Here is a 17,899-nt window from a genome sequence, read left to right as displayed (position 1 = left end):
GTGGCGGCAGCCATCTTGCGTGCAGACTCTGGCGTGGCGGCAGCCATCTTGCGTGCAGACTCTGGCGTGGCGGCAGCCATCTTGCGTGCAGACTCTGGCGTGGCGGCAGCCATCTTGCGTGCAGACTCTGGCGTGGCGTGAGCAGGCCCTGGAGCGGCGTGAGCAGATTTTCCCCCCTGGCAGAATTGAACTAATGGGCTCGTTTAATCCAAAACGAAAAAAGTCCTTTAGGGCCACATCATTAAAATCTACCAAATGACACAGTCCACAAAAATCCTCAACATAATCCTCTATGGCCCGGTCGCCTTGACGAAGGCAGATGAGACGAGATACCGCTGGGTTCATGATGGCTGATCGTTTCCGCTGGATTCTTGGTAGGCGAAGTATTCTGTAACGAGGACGCAGAGGTAGAATCCAAGAGCGGATGTTTATTAAAACAATCAGCAAACATACACAATGAAGGTAATTCCAGCAGCAGAGAGGTTAGGCAGGCGGTGGGTCAGATACCGAGCAGACAGTCCAATCAAGCTAACGTAACAATGGGGGAAATCCAGAGAGCGGTAGTCAACAGGAGAATGCAGGGTCAAACCTTGAAATCAGTCCAAACAGGCAAATAAATCCAAAGGGGTAATCCAAACACAATAATCAGGAACAAAGCAAGACGGCAACAGGTAATCCAACAGAGTAAGTGAACGCTCGGTAAGGCAGGTTAAACTGGCAATACTTCGCCAATTCATGAGCACATGGTCAGTCTTTATATAGTGCCAAACAGGAAGTAACAGTAGAAGCAGCAGAGGGAGCATGCAGGCAGTACTAGGGTGAGGGCTCCCTCTGCTGGCTTGGCGTTACAACTGCGAAGTTCCAAAAAACAGCTTGCCTAACATGAAATACAATTCTGTTTTTACACTATCGGCCACAAGAGAAATTTCTAGAAAATAAATTAAAACAGTTATCAGTCATCAGTATATGTTGATAAATTTGTCTCTCCTCTCCTCTGAGATAGCATGTGCCTTTAATGCAGTGTCAGATGCTGAAAGCTCAGTCAGTTTACTTTTACTTTCTGTTTCTTAATTAATTGACTGGAGTTTAAAGCACCTTCACAGCATTTTGTACACTGTGTGATATCAGTGCATTGACTCACCTTAATTGTTTAAAACAGAAGTATTTGTAATTTTGCAACGTGTTTGTCTTTATCAAAAATTGAAAAATGATGGACAATGATTCACATTTTCCATGATAAAGACATATCAACATATTAATATCAATGTAACTAAATATACATTTTGTAAAAAATTAATAAATACATAAATAAATACAAAATAATGATTAAGTACATTAATAAAAGAGGAGTCGGAGTATATAGATGCACAATTGACTTACAAGACATGAACATATAGGTTAAACATTCTGCAACACGAACTGGAGGTAAGCAGCAGATTGCTAAAGTTTATTTAAATAGAATATTTAATACACAGTCGTAATTCGAAGTGCTTTGCATATAAAATGAATTAAAATATTCATTAATAAAGCACAAGAGTAAAAACAGGGAATGATTTAAAAATTAATTAAAAAATGACTTAAAACAGTTATGTATAAAAATAATTATACATAAAATACAGTGCAATCAGTTTGGATGTAGCACAGTCCTCATTCAGTAAGTGCAAATGCCCTAAACTCAGTGTTTTTTTTTTCCCTCAACTCATCAAATTCCAGATGAGTTTTGAGTCTAGATTTAAATGTGGCTACTGATTTAGCACATCTTATCTTTTCTGGAAGCTGGTTCCACCTGCTGGCGGCATAAAAGCTAAATGTGGATTCCCCTGGTTTTGAGTGAACCCTTGGTATTTCTAACTGACTTGATCCTAATGATCTGAGTGGTCTGTTAGGCCTATATTCAGTGAGCATATCTGCAATATTTTAGGATTTATAAACGAGTAATAGTGCAGTTAGTTTGATAATGACATAACTTATAAAGATCTCCCTCTTTTCGTTCTTGCTGTATTAAAGATAAAACTGCCTCATTTCTGTTTTTGTGCAAGCGCACTGAGGGAAAAAAACACTGAGTTTAGGGCAATTGGTTCACACGCTGCTCCAACGGTACAATACCCTTATGAGCGGCCACCAGTGATTGCGGATTGGGAGAGGTTAATCGCTTCTTGTTTCTCCCTGTTCACTGCACGGGCACGGCATGGCAAATGACGCATGACAAAGCTGTAATTTGCACAAGTCAGGATTCGGCTCAAAATCAGATGAAATCGCACCGTGTATGCCTGGCCTTAGGCAATCTCATGATCTCAGTTGATGATTTGATGACTTCCTCCGACAAAGAACATGCATTATTCAGGGTTCCCACGGGTTCTTGAAATCCTTGAAAGTTTGTGAATCTGAAAAAAAAAATATTTCAAGGCCCTGGAAAGTTTTTGAAAATAAACATACATAGATACAGATCCTTGAAAATGCTTGAATTTATTTTGTGCAAGAACTTTTCTGGACAAAAATTTCATATTATTCCCTCTGTTATGCTAATGTGTTATTTCATCAATACTTTGTGGCCTATATATACTAGCTTGCTTGATTTACGTTAGTTAGGGTGACCATACGTCCTCTTTTCCCCAGACATGTCCTCTTTTTGGACCTAAAAACTGGATCTACCCGGGGTTTCTAAATCGCCCGAAATGTCCGGGATTCGGCTTTTGCTTTCTACAGTCAGCATTCATTGTGTGCATTTTTATATTAAAGCCCTATTGTAAGGCGGACTCGTAGGAAGCGTGTGAGATCCAAGTGCGAGCTTTATTATACAGATCGTAGTCGAACAGGCAGGGTCAATATCCAAACAAACAGTGTGACGAAGGCAAAACAATAGCATTATCCACAAAAACAGGCAGAGTCCAAAAACCAGAGAGAGCGGTCCAAAAGTAACAAATAAACAAGGATATGAAACAAGACAAAACTATGGCAATGAACAAGGCAAACTATGGCAGAAAACAAAGACAAAACTATGACCATGAAACAAAACTGTGACAAAAAACAAGGCAATGAAATTAGAGAAACACTTGGTAGAGTCCACTACAGCAAAACAATACTTCACAGTCTCTGTTTGGTTTAGGCCTCCTTTTATGGCCACCAAACAGGAAGTAACCAACGAGGCAGCAGAAGGAGCAGCAACAGTCAGTTCATGGGTAAGGGCTCCCTCTGCTGGCGTGGCGTTACATCTATGTGGGACTGTTTTCTTGATCCCACTCCCGCTGAATTTCGGGGCATTACCGCCTGCTCATGCAGTCATTCTAATATTAAATATAATTTTGGCACATCAGGGAGTCTCTTTTGAATGATGGCTATTCACTTTCACTTGTAATTTCACGATTACACACACTCTGCATAAAGGGAGCACATTTTACAAGATCAGGAATGAGGACATAATCTGCTGAGCAGCAAATCCTCCAGCATAATTTGTCAGTCATCTCTCCTTACTCTTGTCTTGACCCATGATCAATTAAATCTGCTTCCTGCAGCTTGTGTTGGATGCAGGGTTGCCAAATCTGTATTTTTTGCATGGAATTGGGCTGATTTTAAACTGTTGCGAAGGGTTGATTTTTTCTCCCGTGGGTTCAATGTTTGAAATACTAAATTATTAAATAAATACTAAATAAAAATATTAAATAAATTAAATTGGACTGAAAAGCTTGTATTGAAATATGTTGCATTCTACCTGTGACAAAACTGCAAGATGTTATGTTTTGTGATGGCCACTGGTAGGAATCCTTTTAGCTGTGCTTAAGATCAGTCTGCACAAGGGTGACTGTAAAATATACATGACTATGGGAGAAACCAAAACAGAACTGACATAAATGTGACAGTGGTGGTATAAAACAGTATTGAATGTGCTTATTAAAAAAAAAAATAATAAAAAAAAATAACACAGATTCTTGTCCTGATCTTGTCCTATTAAGACATAATTCCTCCTGGCCGCCCATCTTATCATGTTGTATGGCCTGGTAAACAAGTGTTAGAACTCTACTTCAACAGTTTCTGTTTTTACTTGTAATTTCTCACCTACCATATTTGAAATTTCTCATATATATCTCATGTTCCAGTCCAACACCAACCAGAGAAAAAGTGATCTACCTGAAAGACTCTATTACTACCTGGCAGATCTTGGCTGTTAGTCTATCACCAACACTCGGTAAAGCGAAGCTGCAAACCCAGAATACATGGTCTGAAAAACAGCTACTGCTACTTTAAGAATTTCTGTGTGTGTGTGTGTGTATTCGTCCTCAAAGGCATCTGTGTGGCAGAACCTGAGGAGTTGGTCGTTTTTAAACACCTTTTTATTGACCTCAAGATGCCTTACTCTGCTGTGCGTGGTGAACAGCTGGAAATCAAGGCCATTATTCACAACTACACACCAAAGAAGCAAAAGGTAGATTAGATTTAATATTAAAAATTCATTCAGTTTTTATATACATTATAGTCATATGCATAGTAACCATTTCTTCTGTAGTCTAATCTGATCCATGAGCTGCTCATGACTCAAACTGAAGGAAAGTGTAGGATACCATTCTGTGCTAAAACAGAAATCTATCCTATCATTACACATTTCATATTAAGTTCATGTGCATTTATTTTGGAGGAAGTTTTGTCTAGATGCTGTATTTAAGTGATTTGAGTGTCATTAACCTGTTTTCACCAGGTGCGTGTGGAGTTCATGGAGACAGAAGATGTTTGCAGCTCTGCCAGTAAGAAAGGCAAATACAGAACAGTAGTAAACGTTGACAAAGACTCCAGCATATCCGTTTCATATGTGATTATTCCCATGACTCTGGGGAATCACATGATTGAGGTGAAAGTTTCAGCATATGATTCTGTCCACACTGATGGAGTGAGAAAGACGCTGAAGGTGGTGGTACGTCTGATGACACTTTTCTGTCAATTTTCATTTTATTTGGTCATTCGTATCATCAATAGATGTTTGTCATTTTGAATAGATAAACTAGAACATCTCAGGTAGTTCTAATCTCTCTCTTTCTCTCTCTCTTTCAGTCTGAGGGTGTGCTGATTTCGTTACAAAGAGAAAATGTGGAGCTCAATCCTGCTAAGAATGGTGAGATTTACTGTGAACCACAGAAATTTGCATTTAGTCACAAAAACCATTTAAATAATGAGATTTCACTTTTGGCCAGTCAAGACAAAAATGTATGAATATCATTACAATCAACTCCTGCTCTTTTCTTGCTCAGTACTCACCAAATGTGTACAAAATGTGATCAGCACATGACTCATGTCTCTTCCTCCATCTTGCTGTTCTTCTCTATTTCTCATCCTAAATGGAACAGGAGAAAAACCTATACTTCTTAAAGCTGAAATACCACCTGATTGGGTTCCAGACACACCTGCTAACACATACATCTCAATTGCTGGTAAGGAAAAATGTCTTTTCAATTAATGAAACCCAGGTCTCCGGCATGGGAGGCAGGCACGCTAACAAGGAGGCTAGAGAAAGCATCAGTCGCTGGTGTGCCTCTTGAGATCAGGGAAGTGAGGTTTACTTACTTGCACATTATGAGTTAATGCAGAATTAACTTAATGCATAATTAACTATTATATTAAAGGAGAAGTTCACTTCCAAAACAAAGATTCACATATAATGTACTCACCCCCTTGTCATCCAGGATGTTCATGTCTTTCTTTCCTCAGTTGTAAAGAAATTATTTTTCTTGAGTTAAACATTTCAGGATTTTTCTCCATATAATGGACTGATATGGCGCCCCGAGTTCGAACTTCCAAAATGCAGTTTAAATGCAGCTTCAAACGATACCAAATGTGGTTGTAAACAATCCCAGCTGAGGAAGAAGGATCTTATCTAGCGAAACGATCAGTTATTTTCATAAAAATAATACAATTTATGTACTTTTTAATGTCAAACGCTCGTCTTGGACTATTTTTTTTCCGGTTCATGACAGTTAGGGTATGTCGAAAAACTCCCATCTCATGTTCTCCCTCAACTTCAAAATCATCCTGTATCGCTGTTTTACCTTTTTTGTTAAGGGTGTTTGATCTTCTTTGCATGTTCACTTTGCAAAGACTGGGTCGGTACTTCCGTTCATGTAGGATTATTTTGAAATGATTTTTGAAGTTGAGTGAGAAAATACGATTGGAGTTTTTCAACATACCCTAACTGTCTTGAGCCAGAATACACAGCGTTCAGGCAGAGTAAGACAAGACGAGCGTTTGAGATTAAAAAGTATTTAAATTTTATTTTTTAAAATGAAAATAACTGATTGTTTCACTAGATAAGACCCTTCTTCCTTGGCTGGGATCGTTTACAACCGCATTTGGGATCGTTTGAAGCCGCGTTTGAACTGTGTTTCAAACTCGGGGCACCATATCAGTCCATTATATGGAGGAAAATGCAGATATAACATAATTTCTTTACGACTGAAGAAAGACAGACATGAACATCTTGAATGACAAGGGGGTGAGTACATTATATGTGAATCTTTGTTTTGGAAGTGGACTTCTCCTTTAATGTATATTGTATAAATGTGTTATTAGTTAAATGTGTCAATGTATTAACTCCCTAATAACATATTATATTAACCAATAGTATATATTCATGTGTTAATTACCACAATGGGTTGAAGCCATTCAACTTCCAGTTGTCTGCTCTAATTAATCATTAGCTAATGATTTGCAAAGGTATCATTTTTTTATGACTTTACTTGTTGAGGCACATGACTAATGCAATATCCAGATCCACTATTTACAGTCTGAAATTATTACTGATTGAGCTGTCAGTTAAAAACCTGCCAATCACATCAGTGTTGAAAGTGTTGCACAAGTGACGCATATAATTTAAAAACAGAATACTCAACCTGCATTCCCTCTTTCATCTCTTCAGGTGAAGAGATCACTCAGACAGTCGAGCAGGCCATCAGTGGAGACTTCATGGGTCGTCTTATTGTCCAACCCAGTGGATGTGGAGAACAGAACATGATCGGTATGACTCTTCCTGTCATTGCCACTCATTATCTGGACAGCACCAATCAGTGGGAGGCTGTTGGCATTGAGCGCCGTAACGAAGCCATCAAACACATCAGCACAGGTGATTTAGATGCTCTCTTGAAAATGTCAGATCAAAAACAGATTATAAGCAAATAAATATTATTTCTTTTTTTTGCATAAAGGTTATCAAGGGCAGCTGGCCTACCGTAAACCAGATGGATCCTATGCTGCATATATTCACAGGCCAAGCAGCACTTGGTATTTTAATTTCAATCATTTCATTTGTTTTATTTTCATTCCCAGTTTCCCCAGCAATTATTTCAAAATTGTTATTATTGTTTTTGAGATTGTTGGTAGCAAATTTTTCCCCTTTTTTTTTTTTTTTTTTTTTGGTTCGCATCTGTCTGTTAAAGGTTAACAGGATATGTGGCCAAAGTCTTCGCCATGGCCAATAACCTTGTTACTCTAGATGAAAATGTGATCTGTAGCGCCCTCAAGTGGCTGGTTCTCAACAAACAACTGCCAGACGGGTCCTTTAAAGAGGATGCAGCTGTGTTATCAACAGGGATGGTGGTAAGTTGAATGTTATTATGACAGACTGTATTTAAACTCATCTGTAAAGGAGAACAGGAATGGAAGCTAGCAGTAGAACTTCATTAAAGGAGAAGTCCACTTCTAGAACAAAGATTTAGAGATAATTTACTCACCCCTTTGTCATCCAAGATGTTCATGTCTTTCTTTCTTTAGTTTAATAAATTATAGTAAAGAAATTATGCTTTTTGAGGAAATCATTTCAGAATTTTTCTCCATATAATGGACTGATATGGTGCCCCGAGTTTGAACTTCCAAAATGCAGTTTGAATGCGGATTCAAACGATCCCAGCCGAGGAAGAATGGTCTTATCTAGTTTTGCAAGAGAACAAAACTGTTATATTCCCATCTCGGGGCTATGCAAAGGTTTTGCGAGTGATCATAGAGTTTCTAAGGGGACTGCAAAAGTTTGTTGAGTGAATGGTGAGCAGACGTAACGTTTCTTACTTCTTAAATATATATATATTTATATGTATATATATATATATATATATATAAGTAGACACAAATGTTTTGCGAGCAAAGGCGAAATTTCTTAGGGGAACTTTAAAAGTTTTTCGAGAGAACACTCTTATGAATTATGAACTAAAGCAAGATGTGTTTGCAATACCTATACTGTTACTATCTCACAATATTTTATACTCCTGTAGTCCTGGAAACAATTTTTTAACAAGCTCATTTAGCAAGCTTTGCTGATTTAATAATAAAGCACCCATTTTTTTTTTTTTTTTTTTTGAAATTCTGTTTGTTTGTGCTTTATTCCAGGGTGACGTACAGGGCAAAAATTCAGATGCCTCTCTGACAGCCTTTGTTGTGATTGCCATGCAAGAGGGCAGAGAGATTTGTGCTGGATCAGTTGGTGTAAGTACACCTTCTCCACCATTGCATTTGCCAGAACTATTAATAATGTTTTCACCAGTAATTATTTTTCTTTTTTTTTTTTTTTTTTTTTTTTTTTTTTTTTTTACACTTCTTTTGTTTAACCTCAAACACACACTTTTATAGAGTCTGCGTGAAAGTATCAGGAAGGCTGTTTCTTTCTTGGAAGGTCGACTTCCACAACTGACCAATCCTTACGCTGTTGCGATGACGTCCTACGCCATGGCCAGTGAGAACAAACTCAATATAGACATCTTGATGAGACACTCCACCCAAGTAGAAGGTCAGTTAAGTCAATAAGCAATCAGAAAGATTTACTCTTTGCAACAGTTCTCACTCTGACCCCAGTGTAAATAATGGAAGAATTACAAAGATTTTGTGGTGTAATGATGGCTGCTTGTTAATGTCCATAATGCTAATGGAACAGATGTTTCTACGGATGTTTTGTGTTTGAAACAGCCGGTCGGTCCTGGACTGTCCCTGGACAACATCATCACTCACTAGAGGCGACGGCGTATGCTGTGCTGGCGCTTGTGAATGGAAAAGACTTCGATAAAGCAGGAGAGGCAGTGCACTGGCTGGCCAGACAACAGTCTCACTATGGTGGTTATGGCACCACACAGGTACACTAACACCTCATCATTCAACTGTGATAAACACCAGAACAAGTGTGGGACCGACACTGCAGGACAGGCTGTTATGCTTTTCTGTCTTTTCTAGGCGACCATCATGGTGTTCCAGGCCGTGGCAGAGTATCGCACACAGGTGAAGGACCGACAAAACTTTAATCTGGAGGTGGAGCTGTCTGTGGCAGGAAGAAGCAGACCTGTCAAATATACTATCAAAAATGATAATAGGCATCTTACACGGTCGGACAGGGTGAGGAGTTACTCATCTCCTAGATTCAAATTCGTTGCTGCTCATGTCAGTTGTGTTTTCGTTGAATTATGGGAGTTTAGTTGTTCATTGTCCATCATTTTTATTGTCATTTGTTTGGACAGTAAGATCTTTACATATCTCTATTATATTATGGATTTGATTACTCTGATACTCAACAGTGTTCACTCAACAGATGGACATAAACAAGGACTTCAATGTAACTGCTAGAGGAACTGGAACAGCCACTCTCTCAGTGAGTGTTCATGAGCATTTACACAGTTTATACAGCAAGATTAAAGCATTTGTACATCTACTGTAATATGAGACGTGCTGCTGTTTTCAGGTTATGACGCTGTACTACGCCAGACCTGCTGAGAAGAAGTCAGACTGTACATTGTTTGATCTGACTGTTAAAATGGAGAAAGAAAATGAACGTAAGATTGAGTTCATTCCCTTTCTGTGGCATTCTCCATACATACAGAGAAAAAATAGAACACTTCATTGTGTGTTGGTTTTAATTATTACTGTGTGTGTGTTTTTTTTTTTCTTTAGCAAAACAACGAGGGGCCATTGAAACTTACAAGCTCACTATGGAGTTCTAGTACGTGAACACGTATTCTAATAAGGTTATTTAAATGTCAGGAAACTATTTTGGACAGCATGTGCTTATTTTGTGAGTTTTCACACTTGATTTGATTAATTGGTCGAAGCCCAAGTTACCTGGTTACCATCATAACCACATAATGAGTCTAACAGAGACTCCAGTTTCACTGCGTTCTGACACAGATGCAGCTTTGCTTTACAAAGACAGCTTATTCAGAGACGAATAGCTCTGTGTTACTACAATATAAGAATTCTGAGGTCAAACAGACTCGGGTTCACACCAAAAGCTCTAGTGTGAAAAACAGCCTTAAACGCAAATGAATACAAAGAAGATGGAGCAAAACTACAAAACCTAAGAGACCTGTTAATAAAATCTGCTCTTGATCTCCATTTTCACAGCTACAAAAGTAATAAAAATGATGCCACCATGACTATTCTGGATATTGGCATACCGACCGGATTTACAGTGGATAGCAGAGATCTGGAAGAGGTATTGTATTAGTACCAAAGTAGTGAAGCGATGCCTCACATCTAATTGCTAAATTATTTAAATTACACCATTCGAGAACACTCTACAACCCCAATTCCGGAAATGTTGGGACATTTTTTTTTTTTTTTAAATTTGAATAAAATAAAAACTAGAACACTTTTCTAGAAGACTATAGAGAGCCAATATTTTATTCACAGTAGAACATAGATAACATAACAAATGTTTAAACTGGGAAATGTTACAATTTTATGCACAAAATGAGCTCATTTCAAATGTGATGCCTGCTACAGGTCTCAAAATAGTTGGTACGGGGGCATGTTTACCATGGTGTAGCATCTCCTCTTCTTTTCAAAAATGTTGGAATTTGGCCCCACTCTTGCAGGCAGGCCAATTCAACACCCGGACTCCAACTACGAAGCCATGTTGTTGTAATAACTGCAGTATGTGGATTTGCATTGTCCTGCTGAAATACATGTCGTCTGGAGGGGAGCATATGTTGCTCTAAAACCTTTCATATACCTTTCAGCATTCATAGTGCCTTCCAAAACACGCAAGCTGCCCATACCATATGCGCTTATGCACCCCCATACAATCAGAGATTCTGGCTCTTGAACTGAGCACTGATGACACGCTGGAAGGTCTCCCTCCTCTTTAGCCCAGAGGACACGGCGTCCGTGATTTCCAACAAGAATGTCAAATTTGGACTCGTCTGACCACAGAACACTTTTCCACTTTGAAACAGTTCATTTTAAATGAACCTTCATTTAAACAGTTCAGAACAGAATCATGCTTATGAGTGATGAAGTGTCATCTGAGGGCCCGAAGACCACGGCATCCAACAAAGGCCTTGTCCAGTTCCTCCAGATTCTCTGAATCTTTTGATGATGTTATGCACTGTAGATGATGAGATTTGCAAAATCCTTGCAATCTAATGTTGAGGAATGTTATTTTTAAAGTATTCCACAATCTGCCTCTGCCTCTCTAAGACATCTCTTTTATAGCTAATCATGTTATAGACCTGATGTCAGTTAACTTCTCCCAGCTGAATCTTTTCAAAATTCCTTGCTTTTTCAGCCCTTTGTTGCCCCCGTGCCAACTTTTTTGAGACCTGTAGCAGGCATCAATTTTGAAATGAGCTCATTTTGTACATTAAATTGTAAAGTTTCTCAGTTTAAACCTATGGTGAATGACATATTGGCTCATGTCATTTGATTTCGTCTTTTAGCTTTCATTTTATTCAAATTTAAAAAACGTCCCAACATTTCTGGAATTCTGGTTGTAGAAGCAAACCTTACTCTGACGTCAATAGCTGTTTTAATCTAAAGTTTTTTAGTATTATGTCAGCCTGTTACGATCAGTTCAATTCTGTTGAGTCCATTGAACAGACTATGAAGGAAAATAACTATTCTGTAATATTACTGTACCTGCACTGACATGATCAGATGACAACAGAATTCAACCTGAATTGAGCTGGATAATGACATTAGCTGCATCACTGACGCTGTTATTGAACTGAACTGAGTCAACATCAAACTGACCTGAGCCAAATAATGACACTGTTGTATTCTGTAGAGGTATTTACAGCTGAATTGAACTCCTTTTAATGAATTTAAAGGCCACTTTGACACAGTCGAACTGCATTAACTTCATCATTACATGGTACTGTTATCTGAGCAGAAATTTTGCCTCGTGATTGATTAAATTTACAATATTTTAACACTGTTTTCTGGTTTAATGTGATGTTGCTTTGAAGCAATTTCTGTAGTATAAATGCTATAGAAATAAATTTGACTTGATTGTGTATGCACACATACATATAGCATATACAGGCAGGACATAAAGCATTTTAATCATCATGTATTAATTTATTTCTTGTTTCCTGCCCTCAGTTGTCCACAGGGAAGGAGAGATACATTCAGAAATTTGAGATGGACAAAGTGCTGTCAGAGCGAGGATCCCTCATTCTCTACTTAGATAAGGTATGTCAGCAAACTATCGTTCTTTCCCAATGGGTAGCCTAGAAAGTATGTGCTTTGCTTTATATTTCTATCAAATATTGTTGAATTCTTGATTCTGATTGGCTGACAAAGTGTTTATTAATATTCAGTAACTGGACATCTTTTCACCATTTTTCTGAATGTAAACAGAACTCGCACAAAGCGTTATGGGGCATATAGCATATAGTCATATTTCACATAATATTATAACCACAAGAGAAAGTACATATCGAGGGGTGAGAACCAGAAAGGCATAAGTGACATTTCACCAACTTTACAGGAGGGCTAAAACAAAAGTTTACCACAGTTTGATCTGACTTTGATTTCAGTCATTTATAATAAAAATTATATATATATATATATATATATAAACATGACATGTCATTATAAATTTGCTTTGGTTTCTTCTGTTTTTCAGGTTTTGCATACAGAGAAAGAAAGAATTATCTTTAAAATGCACAAGTTGCAAGATGTGGGTCTGCTACAACCTGCTGCAGTCACAATATATGAATATTACTCACCAGGTGAGATATTGATGCATGAACACACACACACACACACATTTATGTAAAAAAAAAGAAAGAGAGAGAGAGAGAAATAAAAAAATGAAAGAAAAGAGAATTCACATCATTACACGAGTTACACTGTATTACATTTAGAGATAAAAAAAAAAAAGTAAAATTAAACTTTAAACATGCATTTTAGTTCCCATCACACCATAACAAATCCTTTAAAGGTATATTGCACAGAAATGACAAATACACGTATACTGTAAAACCAACATAAAATGCAGTGCCATTTATTATAAACAAGAATTATAATCAGCATGCCTAAAGTTATTCATTTAAAGTGAAAGCAGCGCTGTGTGTGAAATGCGCTATACAAACAACTTCGGGCTTGCGTAACTCAATCCAAATGTGTTCGCTTTGTGCATATTTTGTGTGCTTACCATTAATTGCATTACATAAGTCACTTCGGATAAGATGATAAAATAACTTATTTATATTCCAGAGAATGTGGTAATTAAGATTAATTAATGAATTCATTTGCATTTGATGAATCATGTCCGTTTGACACATGTCTATTTTGTGTGTGTGTTTTTCAGATGCACGCTGTACAAAGTTCTTCCACCCTGAAAGGGAAGATGGCGCTCTATACAGACTGTGTAAGGGAGACCTGTGTCAGTGCGCAGAAGGTATTATCAGCCGCAAATAATGGTTCATAAAATACATACCTTTGTTTGGGTTCCTTGCAAACCACTTATAATGTTTGCCTTAAATTTAGCAGTTGATAGCCTAGGGCAATTGGAAAAACACCAAAATAAAAAAAAATAAATCTAAATGTATTCGTTAAATAGTCCAGTCTGTAATGTGTTCAAAAGACTGCTAAGGTTGAACTGAAATAATCTATTACCAGATTTAAGCCTTGGAGAAGTTATGATTTATTTTATTCTGAAATGTGAATGAGGCGATATATACATATTTGTCTGTGATTACAAGTGTGTATGTGTGTATGAACATTATTAACTTCTTTGAACACAGAAAACTGCAGTTACCAGAGGAAAAACCATATCGAAGATGATGAGCGTTTTGATAAAGCCTGTGAAGCTGGCATGGATTATGGTAAACACATTCAGTTCTGTGTTAATTCTTGGTTAGTCATGACAACTCTCGGAGTGATAATTTCAATTTCAGCATTTATTGGCAAGGGTATGAAATTTACATTAGCTTGATTTTGGCGGACGAAATCCGCTACGCTGCTGCTGCTGTGGAGCAAATACAATAATTAGCTCAGCTTAGTCAAAATAATGAAGGATGGCTGCTTTAAGAAATGTAAATAGTTGGCACTGGGGAGGAGGAGGGGTAGCATAAGCTTTTATAATCGTGCAACGTACCAAACACAGGCTAGGACACACTATATATGCTTACGTGGATAAGGAAGTACTCCTGATAGGCTGGTGCTACGACGTATGAATGAACCAATTAGTGATTAGTTAGAGTTTCATACCTGAACTATGTATTTCATGACTCTCATACTTCCAGAAATTAAGACTGACAATTTTTTGTTCATTGTTTTCTACCTTAATGCTCCCATTGTTGTTTTTTTCCTGTTGTGATAGAAAAGTGTTATACACTGCTCTTTTCATAGTGACTATGTCTCTTAAGCAACAATAATTGCAAACACATAAAGGTTGTTGTTTTGCTGTGCAAAAAAAGTAGAGTACAACATGAGGGAATAAGTGATGACAATTTTGGGTGACCTATTCCTTTAACCCTTGTACAAATGCAATACAAATATTTGGCCTGAGCCTTACAGTTCCACATGGAGATGACAATATAATATGTTTGACAGTTTATAAAGTCACAGTGGTGGGGATGAATCTGAAAAAGGACTCTGACATCTATGAAATGAAGGTGGATCAGGTGCTGAAAGAAGGTATTATTCCCTGATCATGAAATGCATCTGAAATGTGTCTAATTCCTGTTAAACTCAGTTGTCCTGTCCTGTAATGCTGTACAGAAGACTAAGCTGCTTTGCAGTAGAAGTGTTTCCTAAATGTTGTTCTGTCCTGTAGGCACTGATGAGGATGTTGAGGGGAATGTAAGACCATTTTTGAGTCGTCCCAATTGCAGAATACCTTTGGGACTGGTGAAAGGCAAGTCGTACCTCATCATGGGCAAATCTGTTGACCTGCCAAAGCTCGGGGGAAGGTATGTGTCCACTGTGTGTCTTCAAGATACCAGGATTCGTGGCTCAATAACGTGACTATTTTTGGTAGAAACTTTTGCAAAGTTCTATTTTATGTTATTTAAATGGTGTGTTTAGACTTCTTATAGCACAGACTTTATGATGAATACTTAATTAATTTTCAGCATTAGACAATACTTTTTTTTTTCTGTTTTACCAATATGTTGGACTTTTATTTTGAAGGTTGATGCCTGATTTTTCAATACAAGAAAAATAATTGTTGAAATGGTGTAAATGTGTTTTTCAAAAATGTAACCAAAATGAATATGATTTTAAAGGGCACCTCTTATGCCCCTTTTTAAAAGACGAAATATAAATCTCAGGTGTCCCCAGAATGTGTCTGTGAAGTTTCGGCTCAAAATACTTCACAGATCATATTGTTTTGAAAATGTCTATTTTGATTGGGAGCAGACACAGGCTGTTGTAGTGCATGTCTCTTTAAAAAAAAAAAAAGAGCTGCCACTCCCCGCCCCCTTTTACAGGCAATTTCAGCTTGTATCTAAGATCTCTGCCAAAAAACATCATATATATCATGCTGAAATCAAGCGTTTTAAAGCCGTATCAGATTTTATTAGTAATAAAATAACCAACACACATTTACGTTCAAACAACGTGTAAAAGTGAATTTTGCATAATATGTAATTTTGTAAATACTTGTATGTTTTGTTTTCTCTTTTCTCTTGTTTTTAGTCTTCAGTACATCTTGGGAGAGCAGACCTGGGTTGAATACTGGCCTACAAGAGAGGAAAGCCAAATGAAAGAACAAAGGGAGCGATACATTGGCATTTCTGATCTCCAGAATAAACTTCTCAAAGAAGGATGTGCTACATAATCGTATAACACATCGTATAATGTGTATACATATTTACACATAGTGACTGAAGAATGACTAGAATAAAGGCAAACTGACTCTGTACTACATATTCAAATGTAACACTTGAATTGTAGTAATAAATCATCCAATCAAATGTAAAAATGGCACTGTGTATAAAAACAGACCAATCAGATTAGACATGATGATGACATTGCTCTGCCCACAGTTTAGTGTGAAAAATGTCTTGAGAGTTAAAGTTCAGAATGAAACCCATCAGACTGTGTTAAATGTTGAGAAAGAAAACATTACGTATTGCCTAAAAAAGTGAAGAAATACATTTTATGTAATGCAATGTTTAATGAATTACAAGAGAAGGGGAAAAAATGACTTTTTTGAGACAATCCAGCAGTGTGTGCAGGATCTTGACCAATATAACAGCAATTATAATTTTTGGAAGATAAATGTAATAAGGTTTTGAGATCACTAATTACAAAAAAATATTTTCCTCTTCCTGTTAAAAGGAAGGTTTTACCTGAGAGGTTTTCAAAAGTTGACACTATCAAAGTTAGAACAACATACCCGTCATTTCCTTTGCTAACTAAAATGAAAAAGCACACTTCAAAACAATTAATAACATTTATCCATGTAATATATTTTTTTAGCATGTCTTCTACAAATGTACATCGTTTAAAGTTTCTCCTTGTTTTGAAGCATTTAAAAATAATATTGTTATTGTATGTCAATCAATAAAACATTTACAAATGAAGAGAGACTTAACCCCATTCTTTACATGTTTTGGTGTTATTTTAATTTTATTATTATTATTGTGTTTATGATATGCTGCAATGGAAGGATGACAATGCCTGTTTTTTTTAGGCTATTTGAAGGTTTAATAAAGTGAAGATAAAGAAAAACATGGGGGACCCTGTGTAAACACCTGCATGCAGTACAGAGACATTGTAGAAATACACTACCAATCAAAAATTTTTGAACAGTCAGATGTTTAATATTAGGGTATAGGCACAGTGGCTAACCAGAAAAATTAAAAATGGCACGTCATGCCGAAAAGGTTGCCGACCCCTGATGTAGAGCATTGAAACCAACAAACTAGCATCACAGAATGAGCAGAGCGTGTCATCGGGGTAGCTAGTGGTGTTAGCTAACACAAAGAACAGTCCTGTGTGGACAAAGGAGGGCATCCATGTAGGGTAGGTTTTCAGATAAATGCATCAAAAAATAAATATTATTGATAATAATAATAATAATAATAATAATAATACATGTTTCTTGCTAATCAGCATATTAGAATGATTTCTGAAGGATCATATGACACTGAAGACCGGAGTAATAAACCGACAGAGGCCGCTCCCACGATAGTTGATTGACATGAGCATTTTAGCTCAGACCCTACTGTACAGTACATTATATTTTTGCATAACAGGCTACAGTACCTGTATGTACAGATTTGGCTGAACTTGTGAGGACCAGCTCACTACTATACTGAAATCATAACAATCAACCTACAACACCTGTTCTATGAAAACAGGTACTGTTCAATAGTTCTCTGGACCCCTAAAAGATCAACAGAGCAGCTGCCAATTTACCAAAGGTTGAATTTACACAACAGACATAATCATTTACAGGAAATCAGAATTGCATTGCTATTAACTCTTCAAACTCTTTATAAGTCTCCTGTCTGATACATAAAACAGGACTCAGTTCCACAACATTTTTTTATATGAGTATGGTGCATTTCAGACCTGCAGCTGGCATTTTGTTCTATAAATATTTTCATTTGGAACTTTTATTATTTGGTATGAAAACTACATCTTTTAAAAGAGACAATTATGCCTGTAGTTAAGCATGTTTGTGAACTAGAATCACAATAGTCTCTAT

At 37.1% G+C, this 17,899-nt stretch overlaps 1 protein-coding gene across 1 annotated transcript; it reads left to right on the top strand.

Annotated features, from left to right (window-relative positions):
- The first annotated feature begins 456 nt into the window (after nucleotides 1-456).
- Nucleotides 457-16,769, top strand: LOC127171776 (complement C3-like). Its single transcript, XM_051120646.1, has 24 exons — nucleotides 457-482; nucleotides 4,011-4,183; nucleotides 4,281-4,420; nucleotides 4,691-4,903; nucleotides 5,041-5,101; nucleotides 5,334-5,417; nucleotides 6,899-7,102; nucleotides 7,185-7,260; nucleotides 7,416-7,575; nucleotides 8,359-8,454; nucleotides 8,599-8,755; nucleotides 8,932-9,095; nucleotides 9,193-9,351; nucleotides 9,545-9,604; nucleotides 9,695-9,785; nucleotides 9,904-9,952; nucleotides 10,354-10,444; nucleotides 12,334-12,423; nucleotides 12,860-12,965; nucleotides 13,547-13,636; nucleotides 13,983-14,063; nucleotides 14,794-14,877; nucleotides 15,017-15,152; nucleotides 15,880-16,769. The coding sequence occupies exons 1-24, from the start codon at nucleotides 457-459 to the stop codon at nucleotides 16,019-16,021; spliced, it is 2,733 nt and encodes a 910-aa protein (XP_050976603.1). The 3' UTR covers nucleotides 16,022-16,769.
- The last annotated feature ends 1,130 nt before the right edge of the window (nucleotides 16,770-17,899 follow it).

Source organism: Labeo rohita, chromosome 10, assembly GCF_022985175.1.
Source record: "Labeo rohita strain BAU-BD-2019 chromosome 10, IGBB_LRoh.1.0, whole genome shotgun sequence".
Lineage (NCBI taxonomy): Eukaryota > Metazoa > Chordata > Actinopteri > Cypriniformes > Cyprinidae > Labeo > Labeo rohita.
This window is presented reverse-complemented; position numbering and strand designations above follow the sequence as displayed.